The following is a 16,053-nucleotide window of genomic DNA, read 5'->3' on the forward strand; positions in this document are numbered from 1 at the left end:
TAGAAGTTTGTGAGTGCTTTTAGTGACAAGCCGAATTTCCTCCTGAGGTTGAAGAGGCGCTGCTGCGCCTTCTTCACGATGCTGTCTGTGTGAGTGGACCAATTCAGTTTGCCTGCATTAAAGTCCCTGGCCACTAGCAGCATTTTCTTGTTTGCTTATGGCCTTATTGTCATGTGGTATCAATTATTGGAGACAGATGCAGGAATACTAATAGCTGGTTTTAATACTCCACCCAAAATCAACATGTCACGAAAGGCACAGGGACGAAGCCCAAAACAAACACATATACAAAAACATAGGGATGTAACCCAAACAAAAGAGTGAGGTTAAACCTCTAATAAATACACGGGACGAGACCCGTAATAACAATACATAGGATGAGACCTGTAATAATGAGTACACAATACACGCAGCACAAAAGCCGAAACAACAAAGCACAGGTACTCACAAGACCAACGGACATGGGAACAATAACCGACCAGACAATGGTGAACAGAGGGCACATGTATACAATTACTAATCAGGGGGAATGGGAACCAGGTGTGCGTAATAAAACAGTTCAGTGACGCCTAGAGGCCGGTGGCGTATACCTCCGGAGCTGGTGCACAGACTGAGCAGCAGTATCGGGGGAATCCCTGACATTACCCGTTCCCCTGATGTGCTGCACCAGCAGCGGGACGACACCAACTTCGAGGATGACCACAGGGACGCGGTGCGGGTCGGTCAGGGCCAGTTGCCGAAGTTGAGTTGGCATCGGACAGGCCATTTGCAGCTGCCAAAGTTGCGGCGGCATCAGACGGACCAGTTGCAGCTGCTGAAGTTGCAGCGGCTTCGGATGGGCCAGTTGCAGCTTCTGAAGTTGCTTTGGACGGGCCGTTCGCATCGGTGTCGGACAGGCCAGTTGCAGCTGTAGAAGTTGTGGCAGCGTCGGACGGGCCAGTTGCAGCTGCCGAAGTTGCGGCGTTGTTGAACAGGCCAGTTGCGGCTGCCAAAGATGCGGTGTCGGACGGGCCATTCCCGCTGTCTCCATTTAGGGTCGGTTATTCTTTCATGTTGTATAAAGGATTGGAGACAGGCGCAGGAATACGTAATAAGGGGTTTTAATACTCAAATACAACATGCCATGAAAGGCGAAGCCCAAAACAAACACAGGGATGTAACCCAAACAAAAGAGCAAGGTTAAACCTCTAATAAATACATGGGATGAGACCCGTAATAACAATACACAGGATGAGACCTGTAATAACGAGTACGCAATACACAATACACAAGACCAACAGACATGGGAACAATAACCAACCAAACAATGGTGAACAGAGGGCACATATATACAATTACTAATTAGGGCGAATGGGAACCAGGTGTATGTAATGAAACAGTTCAGTGACACCTAGAGGACGATGACATGTATCTCCGGAGCTGGTGCATGGAATGAGCAGCAGTACCGGGGGAATCCATGACACTTATACAGCTGGTTGAGTGAGGTCTTAGTGCCTGCATCGGTTTGTGGTGGTAAATAGACGGCTACGAATAATATAGATGAGAACTCTTTTGGTAGATAGTGTGGTCTACAGCTTATCATATGGTACTCTACCTCAGGCGAGCAATACCGCAGGACTTCTTTAATATTAGACATTGTGCACCAGCTGTTATTGACAAATAGACACACAACCCACCCCCCGTGTTACAGGACGTAGCTTTTCTGTCCTGCTGATGCATGGAAAAATCACTCCAGCTCTATATTATCCATGTCGGCGTTAACCCACGACTCAGTAAAACATAAGATATTACAGTTTTTAATGTCCCGTTGATAGTATAATCTCGATTGTAGGTCATCTATTTTATTTTCCAATGATTGCACGTTGGCCCCAAGATCGTACGGTAGTAGGAGTTTACTCAATCGCCTACGAATTCTCAGAAGGCAGTCCAACCTTCACCCCCTTTTTATCCATCTCTTTTTCACGCAAATGACAGGTATTTGGGCCCGTTCCCGAGAAAGCAGTATATCCTTCGCATCGGACTCGTTAAAGAAAAATTATTCTTCCAGTTCAAGGTGGGTAATCGCTGTTCTGATGTCCAGAAATTATTTTCGGTCATAAGAGACGGTAGCAGCAACATTATGTACAAAAGAAGTTTAAAAAAGAAGTTACACAAATGTGAAAGAACTAACAAAATTGCAGTTGGTTATGAGCACGTAAAACGTCAGCCATCCCCTCCAATGTCATTCTACTAACATAGCCATTAGTTGACAAGTTCAATCAGGTATGCTTGTCTGGGGCTCCAATACAAATGCGTACTGTTGAGGGTACTCAAGGCCTGGAGTTGAAAACATTGCCTTAAGATCTGCTTCAATAACTTTCAAAGTTTGCCCTCTGGAATTAAAAAGGTCATCTGAGATTGGTACAAAACATGATATCATGATTTTACGGATGATCAATCATTGTGTCCATAGTTCTGTTGATGAATTTGAGAGTGGTTACCTTTCTCCAGCTCCAGCCCATCGCTGTTGACCATAAAAAGTGGCGGAGGGTCTGCTTTGTTGTTGTTTGAATCCTATATTCCATGTTTAAACCTTGTTTCATAGCATTTCAGTCAACATGGTATTACTTCTATTATAAACTGGGTGGTTAATGCTGATTGGCTGACTGTCGTGGTATATACCAAGGGTATGACAAAACATTTATTTTTTACTGCTCTAGGAACATTGGTAACCATTTAATAATAGCAATAAGGCACCTCAGGGTTTGTGGTATATGGCCAATATACCACGGCAATCCGTGATACGTCGTTGTGCATAAGAACAGCCCTTGGCTGTGGTATATTGGCCATATACCACACCCCCTCGTGCCTTATTGCTTAGTTAGCCATTCCCAAATGCAATATAGTTTTGTCCCACAAAAAAATACAATAACGATCTCATTTATTTTTGTGTTTTTATTTTTTTACAGAAACTTCTATATAGACAGTTCCCAAAAAGGAGTGTTGCCAAGTGAGAATCACAATATGGCTGCTTGCAATATATAATTAATTAGCATTTATTCTGAAATAGTTTCTAAATTATAATATGACAATATATTTTGTGAGACGTTTACAGAAATAATAAATATAGAAAATTATAGTGGTCACACCACATGGCATTTACAGGACTTTACATGGGGATCTTAAATTAAACACATTATTTCACTTTTAAACAGTCAAGCTCAAAGACAACACTTATGTGAAGATACATTTATTATTTATTTCAATGTTAATTCATTAACTTTTTCACTCTTCAAAACCCGTGATTGGGAGTCCCATAGGGCAGCGCACAATGGCCCAGCATCATCTCGGTTTGGCCGGCGTAGGCTGTCATTGTAAATAAGAATTTGTTCTTAACTGACTTGCTTAGTTATATAAATGCTAGATTTGTCAGTTGCCCATACAATATATTCATTCATTGCATTAGCCTTAGTTGTTTACCTCAAACCCTCTCAGATCATTGGATCTATAGCACGAAATCCCAGGTCTGAGACCTGGAATCTGGAATCTTGTATATTAATGTAGATGTATATAAACAACATACGCACTGTAATGTTTTTGCAGACTTTACTGTTGTAATCACTACAGTTTTTACTGTAGTGCATACTGTAGTATTTACAGTTAACTATAGTAAAAATGCTATACTAAAAGGAAATGGTATCATATACTACAGTAATTAATGCAGTGTTTTGTGGATTGTAGTACACTATCGTTTTTCTGTGGACTGTACTACGCTGTAGGATTTACTGTAGTGTTTTCGCAGACTGTAGTATTGAAAAATATAGTCATTTCTATAATTAAAAAAGTGTAGTGTTTTTTGCGGACTGTATTGTTTTTGCGTATATTACTGTAGTATTTACTAGAGTATTGTACAGTATACGACAACATTCTGTAGTAAGTACTACTCATAATGAAGGGATACTACAGTATGTAGTATAGTATTTCATGTGGGTTGCCAAAGGGTGAGAATCCAGCAGGTTGCTATGCAACCAAATCCATGTTGAGACAGCTTGGGTGCATTTTGGTTTATGACTGTAAAGTGTAACTTGTTGGCTGACGGAGCCAATTTCTATCTGTGCCCATTTCAAAAACAGAATTGATGAGTTTTTCACGGTCGTATCCTCTTTTTAAAAAACACCCAAGTACAGTATAGCGCTCTGTCATCATCAGAATCTCATTCGGGTCATTTTCTCTTCCCATTTACATCTCACATTATATTTGGAGTCCATCTGTGGGTTTAACGGGGCCATGGAGAAGACTGGGAAATGTTGGAAAAGGCTGAGAATGTTTATCCCTGCCCAAAAGTGTCAAACACTCACACACATAAATTCTCTCTATTTACATTTCGCTCCTCAGTGAAGCAATCACGTACTTAGCTATCTGTGCTGTGTTAGAATATCAATGGGTTTCTCAATTCTTCCTGGTTATTTATTTGTGTCCAGAGCCAGATAGCAGTTGTTGGGAGAGCAGGCACATTAGCCAGGGTATTTCTTCCCATTAACGTTCAGCAATAGCGACAAGGTCATTATTAATTGACAGCAGCAGTGATGCTGAATCTTGTTCTCTGCTCCACAGTCTAATGAAGAGACCGCATGCGTTAAACCTTGACCCTTGTCATCTCTAGGAAGATGTCAGAGGTGGTGTGTGTCCATGGTAAATACATAATTAATCAAGGATGTATGTGATAGGTTGTGTACAGAGAGACCCTTCAATCCCCACACAATGAGTTATACAACATTAACCTCATTAATGAGTTCAATAAATGAAAGCGAATGAGGGTTTTGACATTATGCAGATGTCAATGAGATCATGTTAGGTTGGTGACTGTGCTGTGTGAGAGGAGACACAGAAAATGACTTTCTAGTGTTGTCACTAAACCTATATTATCTCAAAGGCTCCTTAACAGCTTCTACTCCCACGCTATAAGACTGCTGAACAATTAATCAAATGGCCCCTATTACATTGACCACTTTCCATTTGTTTTGTACACCGCTGTTTATTATCTTTATTATCATCACGTCACCCCTACCTACATGTACAACTTACCTCGACTAACCTGTACCCCCCCGCACACTGACTCGGTACCGGTACCCCCTGTATATAGCCTCGCTATTGTTATGTTATTGTGTTACTTTTTATTTTAAAAATTATAACTTTTTTAAAAACTTTTGTTTATTTGGTAAATATTTTCTTAACTCTTCTTGAACTGCGCTGTTGTTCAAGGGCTTGTAAGTAAGCATTTTACGGTAAAGGTCTACACTTGTTGTATTCGGCGCATGTGACAAATAAAGTCTGAGTTGATTGTTTTGTACTACAGACACAATCGTATCACATCTTAACACTAGGATGCTGTAGGTCTATGTGTAAACCATGGGGCTTTAAACACCAGAGCAAGCATTGGGGCAACATCGTCAACAATAATAAGAAACACCAAAGATGATCAATTATATTGACAGTCAAGTGCCCACTCTAACAATAGAAATACATGTCCTCAAAGATGGAAGGCAGGTGGGAGGAGCCAAGATCAGGTGGGACCATTCTAGGAACTGACAGATGCACGTGTGAACAACAGGCCATAGAGACAGAGGACTCATCTTGGGGCGGCAGGGTAGCCTAGTGGTTAGAGCGTTGGACTAGTAACCGGAAGGTTGCGAGTTCAAACCCCCGTGCTGACAAGGTACAACACTGTTGTTCTGCCCCTGAACAGGCAGTTAACCCACTGTTCCTAGGCCGTCATTGAAAATAAGAATTTGTTCTTAACTGACTTGCCTGGTAAAATAAATAAAAATATATTTAAAAAATCTTTGTTTCTGTGGCAGCATGCGCAGCGTCATTGACGCAATCTCCATTTTAAAGTAGTACATTTTCTTCTTCTTCATTGGCTGATTGCTCCCAAGTCATAGGTCTCCCCACCAGTTGACTACTTTAAAATAGTGGAAGGCCTCAATGGCAATGTCCATGCTAAAACAAGTTATATCCGTGATGAGTCCTGTATGACAAGTTGCAGAAATGCCACGTGCACCCACTTACTGTATGTCAGTGCATTCGTATCAACCTCACCATTACGAAACCTATATTCGATCAAATAACTCTCATGTGGAAAATTAGCATGTCTATGTTTTGTTCACCAAATTCGACATGCTCTCATTGCTAGTTTATTATGCTTGTTTTTAGTCACTTACCTACCTAGACTTAATATGTAATCTCCAGGCCTCCCGGGTGGCACAGTGGTCTAAGGTACTGCAGTGCTAGCTGTGCCACAAGCATTCTGGGTTCGAGTCCAGGCTCTGTCGCAAATGGCTGTGACTGGGAGACCCATGGGGCGATGCACAATTGGCCCTGTGTCGCCCAGGTTAGGGGAGGGTTTGGCCAGCAGGGATGTCCTTGTCCCATCGAGCACTAGTGACTCCTGTGGCGGGCAGGGCGCAGCGCACGCTGAAATGGTCGCCAGGTGTTTCCTCTGACAAATTGGTATGGCTGGCTTCCGGGTTAAGTGGGCATTGTGTCAAGAAGCAGTGCAGATTGTGTTTTGGGGGTCGCACAGCTCTCAACCTTTGCCTTTCCTGAGTCCATACGGGAGTTGCAGCGATGAGACAAGACTGTAACTACCAATTGGATACCACAAATTTGGGGAGAATAAAATGGTCTGAGATGTTTTAAGACAGTTGTATTTAATGGACTACATCAATTGGAACTGAAGAAAATAATAAGAGTATGCTACACCATCTAAATTAGTTTTGTCTGGTAATTGCCACTGAGGATTTGCAGTGGAAAACGAGGAAATACTTTGTTTCAGTTGTACGGAACGATTGTCAAATAGATAAATAGATAGTCCTACTTTATGAGCAGACTAAGTTGTTCCAATGATAATACCAACCAGAGGGCGAAATAGTCAGTGTGTGTGTGTGTGTGCGTGTGTGTGCGTGTTTAGGCTACCTGCCCCTCCCCTCTGAAGCATAGGTTACTGTAGCTTACTGACGAAGTTACAAGCATGATTCAGAAATTAGGGAGAGATGTTTAAAAGAATGGATTCACTTTTTCAATGCTAGTTAGGATATTACAGTTATATCACGTTTCACATTGGATATACAGGAGTTGCTCTATCTAAATATAATTCAATGGGCCCAATTCAGATAATGCATGTCATAACAAGCTGCCCAATGCTAAAAGACAAGTGTCCTCCATCTTCTCTCGCCATCTTATCACCCGCAAAAGTTCAGTTGCGTCTCGCTCCCTACACTGTGGCTGGATTTATGATTAAACCATGTTGTTACGACAAAATTGAATTTGTTCTTAATGACTTTCTTATACAGATTAAATCGTTTCCCCGCTCCATAGCGAGCTGCTCTATTCACACTGATTGGTGAAGTAATTTAATGTTGAGCTAAATGAAAGGGGGAAAAACATGGATTTCAGAGGTTTAAGAAGGAACAGAAAGAACTATATAAAACCAGTACTTTTTGGGGGTTCAAACCGGTTCAGAACTTCATTTTGCTGGTCGGAACAGTGAAACGGGACAAAAAAAAAAAAGGTTCTGTTCAGAACGAAACGATTGGAAAATGATTTCTGTTCCAACCCCTGGTTGGCTGCAATCAAGACAAAAAGATAACCTCGACATCCGCGTTAGGGAGTGGTAAATTGCTGGCTAATGTTTGTTGCAATTGAGATCAGCTGTGCCTGTGATTTTAGCATGTATTGATGGTTTAATGAGAGATCTGCTGGCAATAGTCTGTTGGCTTTTGATGGTTGCAATTGACACAAACTACCAGACAAGAAAAGTAAAAATGCCCAAACTAGAAAAGCTCTTCTTGTGGATGAATATAGTTATTACTTAACGTGTATTCAACTTATATAGGCCCTTACAAACTATAAATACAGTAGGTTGCCAGAAGGTATCTCACTTCTGTACGGAGCCTGTCGATACAAAACACATCTCATGCAGAGAGAGACTGCCTGGTGGGAAACAAGTAAGTCCATCAGTAGTAAATGAACCAGTCTGCTAACACAGCAAGACACTCTCAACAAGTCAACGCCTACACCGAACCCTCACACGAATGCAGTATTCCTACAAATTCGTTTTTTATCATTTTACTTTAACTTTTAAGAAATTCACTTTTGTCAGCGAAATTGTCCTCAGACTTTACCATTGTGTACATTCAGAATAGAGTAGAGGTAAGGGGCACATTCAAGGTGGATGCCAGCAGACGGGAGAATAACTTCTCTAAGAATAAAATGTTCCTCCCATTACCAGATCCTTCAGGGCTCCATCGACGAGGACACCTTGAACCACATCGAGGCAGCATCCCTACGTGCTAATCTCTCTCTCAGCCGTGGTGGGCACCTGTGCTCAGATTAGGGAATTTGTCTTGCTTACTCATAATCAATGGCAGAGTGTGGCTCAATGACAGCTCAAGCCAAGACTGAAATTAGCTTGAGCATCATCCTCAGGACCACTCTGAACCACCCGACAGCACATTAGAATACAGAGCCACAGTAACAGAGTGACACAGAACCACTCATGGCATTCAGTAGACCTGGAGATGAATTTTCAGTCATTTCTGTCAAGTACATAAAGCCTGTTATCAGATTAAAATAAAAGTGGAGTGCTCCTTGTGGTATCAAGTTAGGCTACAAGGAAATGACAAGGAGCTGGGAAGAAACTGGTGTAAACAGGCTTTTTAAGTCTTGTTTTCAAAGGCAAGACAGTGACAACATGTCCTGCCAAAAGAAATTACCCAGGTCCTCTGAGAACAGGATCTTTCAGTCAAGTTCCTGACAATGTTCTATAACTACTGAACCCTTTAATATTGGGACAAAAGCAATTTGGAACAAAAACACACACACTGCTTGTGGCTAAAGTCAACATTGACCAGAAGTGCAAACGGAAGTTGCTCTTAACTGTTTCAGTTCATTTTAGACATTTGGCTATACATAGACATGGACACGAAAAAAAGCTTTCAATAACACACTTCACAAATCCCTCTCCATTCTCCATGTTGTGTTCTGGTTCTGCTGAACTAGCACCACATAAGATAACATCACATTTCAGAGTGGTTATGAGACCGTGTTGCAACAAACAGGACAGGAATAGCTGACATCAATCGTGGCAAATGCTACTCTATTCCATCTGGCATCAACGGATTCACTCCATTCCTTCATGAATGTCTTATTTCTCATAGGGAGTCAAAGTTGTGGACAACAGCCCAGCAGAGGAGAATTTATTAACGTTCCTGGAAATGCATCTATGGGTCAAGCCGGGCGATCACTGTTTCCAGATCTGCTCCTAACTAAACCGGTGATGAATAACAGGGATGAGAACAGAAGTGTCTTAACCATGAAGATCCCACAGTAGACACACCACATGGCTTTCCTGTTGGGTTAATTCCGCTCTTTCTTTAACTAGACATCAGGTACAACAGAGGGTCGATACATAGGGGGGGGGATCTTTCAAACGGAAAGTGCAGAACTACAGAACAAGGGGTCACGTCTATTGTTAAGCGACTGAAGTCATGAGCACAAAAAAAAGGTTTCCTCTGCGAGGACTCCAACTCTACATGGTCGAGTTGTCTTCAACATGGGAGGTTAACATAACTTACCTTCCATCACGTACACCAAGGAGCCCACATCTCCTTCTTTGATAATGCAGCTGTCTTTGCCATATTCTACTGGGTACATGGAGTCAACGATCTCCTGGATCTGAGAAAGCTCGAGGTTCTTCATGAAGTCGTTGTCAAGAATGGCCTCCTTGATTAAGTCCTTGGACCTGTGAATTGAATGGAGAGAGAGATGTGTAAGCAAAGTTTAATGTTCTGTTCCTGAAGCTAGAATGAAGTGTGGGGGGGGGGTCACTGAATTGAGAACGATTTGCAAATGGAACCGTTCACATGAACTAATCTCGTCAAGAATGAGTGGCTCAACGTCTGTTCTGTTTTGACAGACTGCTTTCGCGTGTTGAAGCTTTTTCTATATTTCCATTTGAGAAAAAAAAGGCACACAAACTTCAATCAATAAATAACGCTATGTGAGCATCCAGTCAACGGTTTGGAAAAGAACGGCACTTAAAGGCCAGATTGGAGAGAAGTGCTGCATAACCAGTAATTTGAGGCAAAAATCACCATACTGTTTCTCACCACCTTACGGCCTGTGAAAAGAATCAGTTGTTACCTGTCACACCAGCCCTCCTTTATAGGCTGGGAAGCTGGATTATAAGGCTTTTCTACTACTCTGCATTTTTACTTCAGAGGCCTTGTTATGACTACCCAGAAGTGCCTCATCCAACAATTTGCTGTAAAAGACCAGCTTCAGAAGTACTTTGGCTTCACTATACCATATGCATCGTATTGTGCTGATCATAGAGAGAGTGGGCACTTTAAAAATCATATGGCCTTATTCTTTGGGCTTGGAAATTATATTATGTTGTCTCATGTGGGAGGATGGTTCGCGATAGGGCATCGTTTCCAGCGAATCCTAGCGGAGCTGGTAGATTGGTGCTGTTGCCCTTCGGAGGTACAGAGAGCTGAGAGATGACACTCAGATACAAGGCATTAGCACTGTGCCACTGGCACCACTTGAACACGGGTATTGTGATTCAAAATAAGCCCCCCTGTACTCAGTCTGTCCTAACAATGATATAACAAGTTCATAGCCGGTTCTGAATTCCTATTCACTTTTGATAGCTTTGTTTTTCTATGAAGCCCAGACGAGAGAGACACACAGCACAGTGTCAGTCAGATAGGACATTCAGGGCACTGAGAGTTTAAATGTGTTATTTTTAAATTCTATGATTCTGCTGTAGCCTACTGTATACATTCACATGTGTAGATTTTAGCTAGAAGTGGAGGTGGGTAGTGGATACATCAACCAAAATCCACCTAGCTCTATACCTGTCAAATCTGGCTCTGAAATGCAGGTTGGCATTAATTGCAATTGACTTGTGTACTGTAGGCAGATCTGCAGTAGTCACTAGCTGGCACAGCCACAAAGTAATACAATCGTTATTTTAACCCTAACCACACTGCTAATCCTATTGCCTAACCCTAACCTTAAAATTAAGCCAAAATATAATTTTTGTTTTCATGAATTTTTACGATATAGCCAATTTTGACTTTACAGCTGGCCTATCTAGCAGGAACCGCTCAGTTCGGTCTCCAGGACAAGAGTCATGACAATAAACTTCTAAACTATCTCATGCTATTCTACACATTTTACCATGGGGCTGAGAGAAAATGCTGCCATTTTAAAAGAAAAATTCCTACAATTCTACACATATTGCCATGGGGCAGAGAGAAACATATGCAGTTATATAGTTATTCTTATGCCATTTTACACATTTTGTAATGAGGCTGAGAGAATTATCGAGTTTGAAAGCTAATTTCTGGTAATTCTAAACATTTTCACCATTGCTTGTGACAGGGTGTTGAATTCATTTTGCCCCGGGGGATGCAGTCGGTGATGTGTTCATATGCTATCTGGGGAAGGGGCTCGACCTTGAGGGGGCCCACAAAAGCCCCCCCCCCACCACCACACATGTGGTATGCCAGTGGTCAATGGCATCATGAAGCAAGTACAAGGACATTTTAGACATAAACCTGGTTGCCTTTGCCAGGAAAGAAATGGTTAATTGCCAGCAAAATCAACATTTTGCAACAGCCATCTCAGTCTCCAGACTTGAACCCCATTGAAAAGCTGTGGTTTGAATTGAAGAGGGCAGTCCATAAGCGCAGACCAAGGAGATCAAGGATCTGGAAAGGTTCTGTATGGAGGAATGGTCAAAGATCCCTCCCAATGTGTTCTCCAATATCATAAAACATGTCAGAAAAAGGCGCAGTGTCGTTATCCTCGCAAGGAGAAAGTGACGGATTATTGAAAATAGGAGATACACCCCCATCTTTTTGAGATAATATTTTATTACTTGTTAAACTAAATCTATATTAGTATAAAATAAATGTTGCATACAATATAAATATAAGCTCAGCAATTGTATTATTTATTTATTTTTGTCTTTTTTCCTTATCGTTATCAAGGGATCCAATAAGTCTGGACCCCACGGTATATCCTTCCTCAAATCATCAAGGAATGTCAAAATTTGAAGTCTCTACAACAACTTTCTTTAATGAACAAATCAGCGGATAGAAAAGTCAAATGTTTCTTTAAGAAACCAAATAGACCCAGCAAATCCATGGAGTATACTCCTTTCAACTACAATGACTCATCTCCAACAAGTCAAAAAATTATTCTGAGAAAAAGCATAAAAGGCGAGAGCGAAACCATTAGTTCCTTTGGAGGTATTGAACTCCAGGTGGTCGCTAGTGTCAGAGGACCGACCCCCCTTGGTGGCCTGCCAGCCTGTCCTTTTGAAGAGGGTTTGGGGAGAAGGGACAGAAATACCACTCATAAGGCTGCTTCAAATTAATCAGAGCCTTTGATATTCTGCATTAATAAGGTGCCCTGGCATGCTTTTCAGGGGAATACCGATGCGATATATTGCCAGATGGAGACAAGAGGGGCTTTGGTTGGAGACTTTTAAATAACATAACTTAGACAAACTTGGATGGACATTACAGGGATTTGGAGTGGTCCAGTGGTCTAAAGGCACTGCATCTCCATGCAAGAGGTGTCACTACAGTCCCTGGTTCGATTCCAGGCTATATCACGTCCGGCTGTGATTGGGAGTCGCATAGGGCGGAGCACAATTGGCCCAACGTCGTCCAGGTTTGGCCATCATTGTAAATAAGAATGTGTTCTTAACTGCCTTGCCTAGTTAAATTAAAATTACAGGACTATGGTAACTGGTGTCACATGTAATATTTGAACTGAAAGTCAATAGATTCCAGTTTGACCTGTTGCGTTTGTGCGTCTTCGTTTCACTTTTCATTTCCTTTGCTTCAGAAAGCGTGTCCCTGTCAGAGCCCAGAGGTAAACATAGCGGTTCCCATAAAAGGATAAATCAAATCAAATATATTTATATAGCCCTTCGTACATCAGCTGATATCTCAAAGTGCTGTACAGAAACCCAGCCTGAAACCCCAAACAGCAAGCAATGCAGGTGTAGAAGCACGGTGGCTAGGAAAAACTCCCTAGAAAGGCCAAAACCTAGGAAGAAACCTAGAGAGGAACCAGGCTATGTGGCGTGGCCAGTCCTCTTCTGGCTGTGTCGGGTGGAGATTATAACAGTATGCTCCTTTAGGAGCACAGCCAGATGGATAGACAGCATTACTACAGACTTTATAGGACCCTCAGACAGCGGGAGCAGGAATCAAACTCTTGTCCTCAATGACCCCCCTGCACCATGCTGTCCAACCGTAGTTTCATTTAGGAGCTCAGACAGAAAAGTGTTTCCACAATGGATAGCATGTTTCTCCAGACTGAAGCAGGACATTTCCATGTAAAAGGATGCATGACCAGCAACATGTGAGGTTCATAAGAGCAAATCAAACTGGGTGTCAAAGGAAAGCTAAGAGCCTATATTTTGGGGAAACATTTTAACCGTTTTACATCTTAGAAATTTCGGCATAAATTACAGCTTTGATCTCTGGTTAAACGGCTGGAAAAGGGGTCTTAGAAAACATTTTCCATAAACAGTCTTAAAAGGTATTAGAAATACATCAAAACATAATAAATGTTGAAGTAAAGATGCCTGCCAACCAATATCAACACTTACATTTAGTTTTGGAGTTCTGTAAACTTCTGTAAAATATTGTTCTAATCCCTCCATGAGGGAGGACAATGAAAGTTCACAGACGTAACAAGAAAAGGTAGACCTACCAATTTAGTTTATTCATTATTAAGTGATAAAAACGTGTAATTCTGTTACCAAATCGGTAACAGAAATACAAAAAAAAATAATTTGGTAAAAGGAATTACTGCAATTGAATTGGCTACAATGGGAAAACATAGAAGCAACAAAAAGGACCTCCCACTGGCATACTGTTATGTTCAGCTCATAACTGTTTTCTTTCTCTTTCTGTTGTCTGGTGGTCAAAGTGAGTGTGAAAACAGTCTGCCCTCGTGTTGCACGGTATACCAAAACTTCTGTACTTTTTCGATACTAGAACATAAAACAAGGTTCGGTACAGGAATTTTGGTTTCTTTTGGTACTTCTGTAAAATGTGTCTTACATTTCAAGTCTGTCTATCAGTGCAGCCGATGTCCCCCTTATAGCGCAAGTGCAGCGTGCCTGCTCCACTCAGCCTGCACTGGGAGTCTGGGCTGCATCATGCTGCACACAAGTTAACACACTTGAATAATGCAACACGGCATGTAGATAAAAAATATTCACTGTTAATTACAGTTGACAAAAAAACACTGTCCATGAATGATTTAAAAAAAAGTTTACAATGCAAGAGGATACTGGTAGCTTCCAGCTTTGTTAGGCTACCTTTCCTTGCTAGTTAGTTTTGTGAAACTTCACAAAAACAACAAATAAAAAACTAAAGCCCAGTACAGAGCGCACTTAGGCACTAACTGAAAACAATATTCCACAACGCAGGTGGGAACAATGGACAACTAAACAACTAAAGTATGATCCCCAATTAGAGACAACGATAATCAGCTGCCTCTAATTGGGAACCACACAAAATACACCAACATAGAAATGTAAAGACTAGAACACCCCTTAGTCACGCCCTGACCTAAAACACGGGCGTGACTCTGGACTGTGAACCGTCGCTGGAGACTCTGGCCTGTACACACGCACTGGTGGACGAGTGCGGGGAGCCGGCACAGGACGTACCGGGCTGGGGAGGCGCACTGGAGGCCTGGTGCGTGGAGCCGGCACAGATGGCACCGGACTGATGACACGCTCTTCAGGGTGAGTGCGGGGAGCCGGCACAGGACGTACCGGGATCGGGAGGTGCACTGGAGGCCTGGTGCGTGGAGCCGGCACAGGTTTCACTGTACTGATTACACGCTCTTCAGGGCGAGTGCGAGGAACCGGCACATGACGAACCAGGCTGGGAAAACGCTCTTCAGGGTGAATGCGCTGCAGAATACACCTAACCAACATCTCTCTCTGATCTACCTCCTCCAACAGCTCCATCGATTCCCCGACGGTCTCTGGCTCTCTCCTCGGCTCGACCTACACCCCCCCCCCCAAAAAATAAAATACATCTTGGGGATTCTGTGGCCGCAGATCCCGGTGTCGTCGCTGTCCTCCTATGCTCCTTGGCGACTCCCGTCAAGGAAGGGTCTTGCATCCACCCATTATTTCCTCCCATGTTCAGCTCTCCTTTACCTCCATGGTACGCTGCTTGGTGCGGGCATTGTTTTCAGTTCGTGCCTAAGTGCGCTCTGTACTGGAGGTTTGTTTATCCTTTGTTGTTTTTGTGAAGTTTCACTTTGTAATAAAGTATGTGGAACTTGGCCCGCTCCTTTTGACAAACGTGACATTATAATTACGGTATAGGAACAGTGGGTTAACTGCCTTGTTCAGGAGCAGAACAACAGATTTTTACCTGGTCAGTTTAGGGATTTGATCTAGCAACCTTTCGGTTACTGGCCCAACGCTCTTACCACTAGGCTACCTGCCGCCCCGGTTAGAGCGTTAGCTTCAGTTTACAGCTGAAGCTAACATCAATTCACTAGTCTAGTACTTTGTTTGTGGTAACATGCAAACCATAGAGCAAAATATGCTGATTTCAAAGCTGATTGCCAACAAAACAGTCTTTCTATTACACCTCTCACAATGATGATCTATTACCTCAGTGAACTGACTGTGTGTATGTGTGAATAGGGCTCCAATGGGCTGCCCCCCTCTTGCCTCGTGAATAACGTCATCACTGGTTAAAGCACGCACCTTTACAAAAATAAGCCACTTCTATGCAAATGTTGTTGATCCGTAAAATAAGTCCCAAATGGAAGGGATTTGTCTGTCATCTGTAGCCCTGTGAAATCAGCCAAAACAAGCTCAAATAACTCAATGCACGCACACACTCCTATTGAAGATGCATCCACGTGTATTGTGAATAGGCCTAGGCTACATATTGAGTAACCTAGTTTATCAATAGATTTACCATTTAAATAAATGATGAACATTAT

The 16,053-nt window shown here is 42.3% G+C and overlaps 1 protein-coding gene across 4 annotated transcripts in view; it reads right to left on the reverse strand.

Annotated features, from left to right (window-relative positions):
• LOC135523830 (cGMP-dependent protein kinase 1) overlaps window positions 1-16,053 on the reverse strand; it is a 163,501-nt gene that overhangs the window by 122,896 nt on the left and 24,552 nt on the right. For all 4 annotated transcript variants that reach the window (XM_064950769.1, XM_064950768.1, XM_064950767.1 and 1 more), the window contains exon 2: window positions 9,615-9,781. In XM_064950769.1, coding sequence (XP_064806841.1) covers window positions 9,615-9,781 — 167 coding nt within the window. The remainder of the gene's footprint in view (window positions 1-9,614; window positions 9,782-16,053) is intronic.

The sequence above is a fragment of the Oncorhynchus masou genome, chromosome 31 (genome assembly GCF_036934945.1).
Source record: "Oncorhynchus masou masou isolate Uvic2021 chromosome 31, UVic_Omas_1.1, whole genome shotgun sequence".
In the NCBI taxonomy this organism is placed as follows: domain Eukaryota; kingdom Metazoa; phylum Chordata; class Actinopteri; order Salmoniformes; family Salmonidae; genus Oncorhynchus; species Oncorhynchus masou.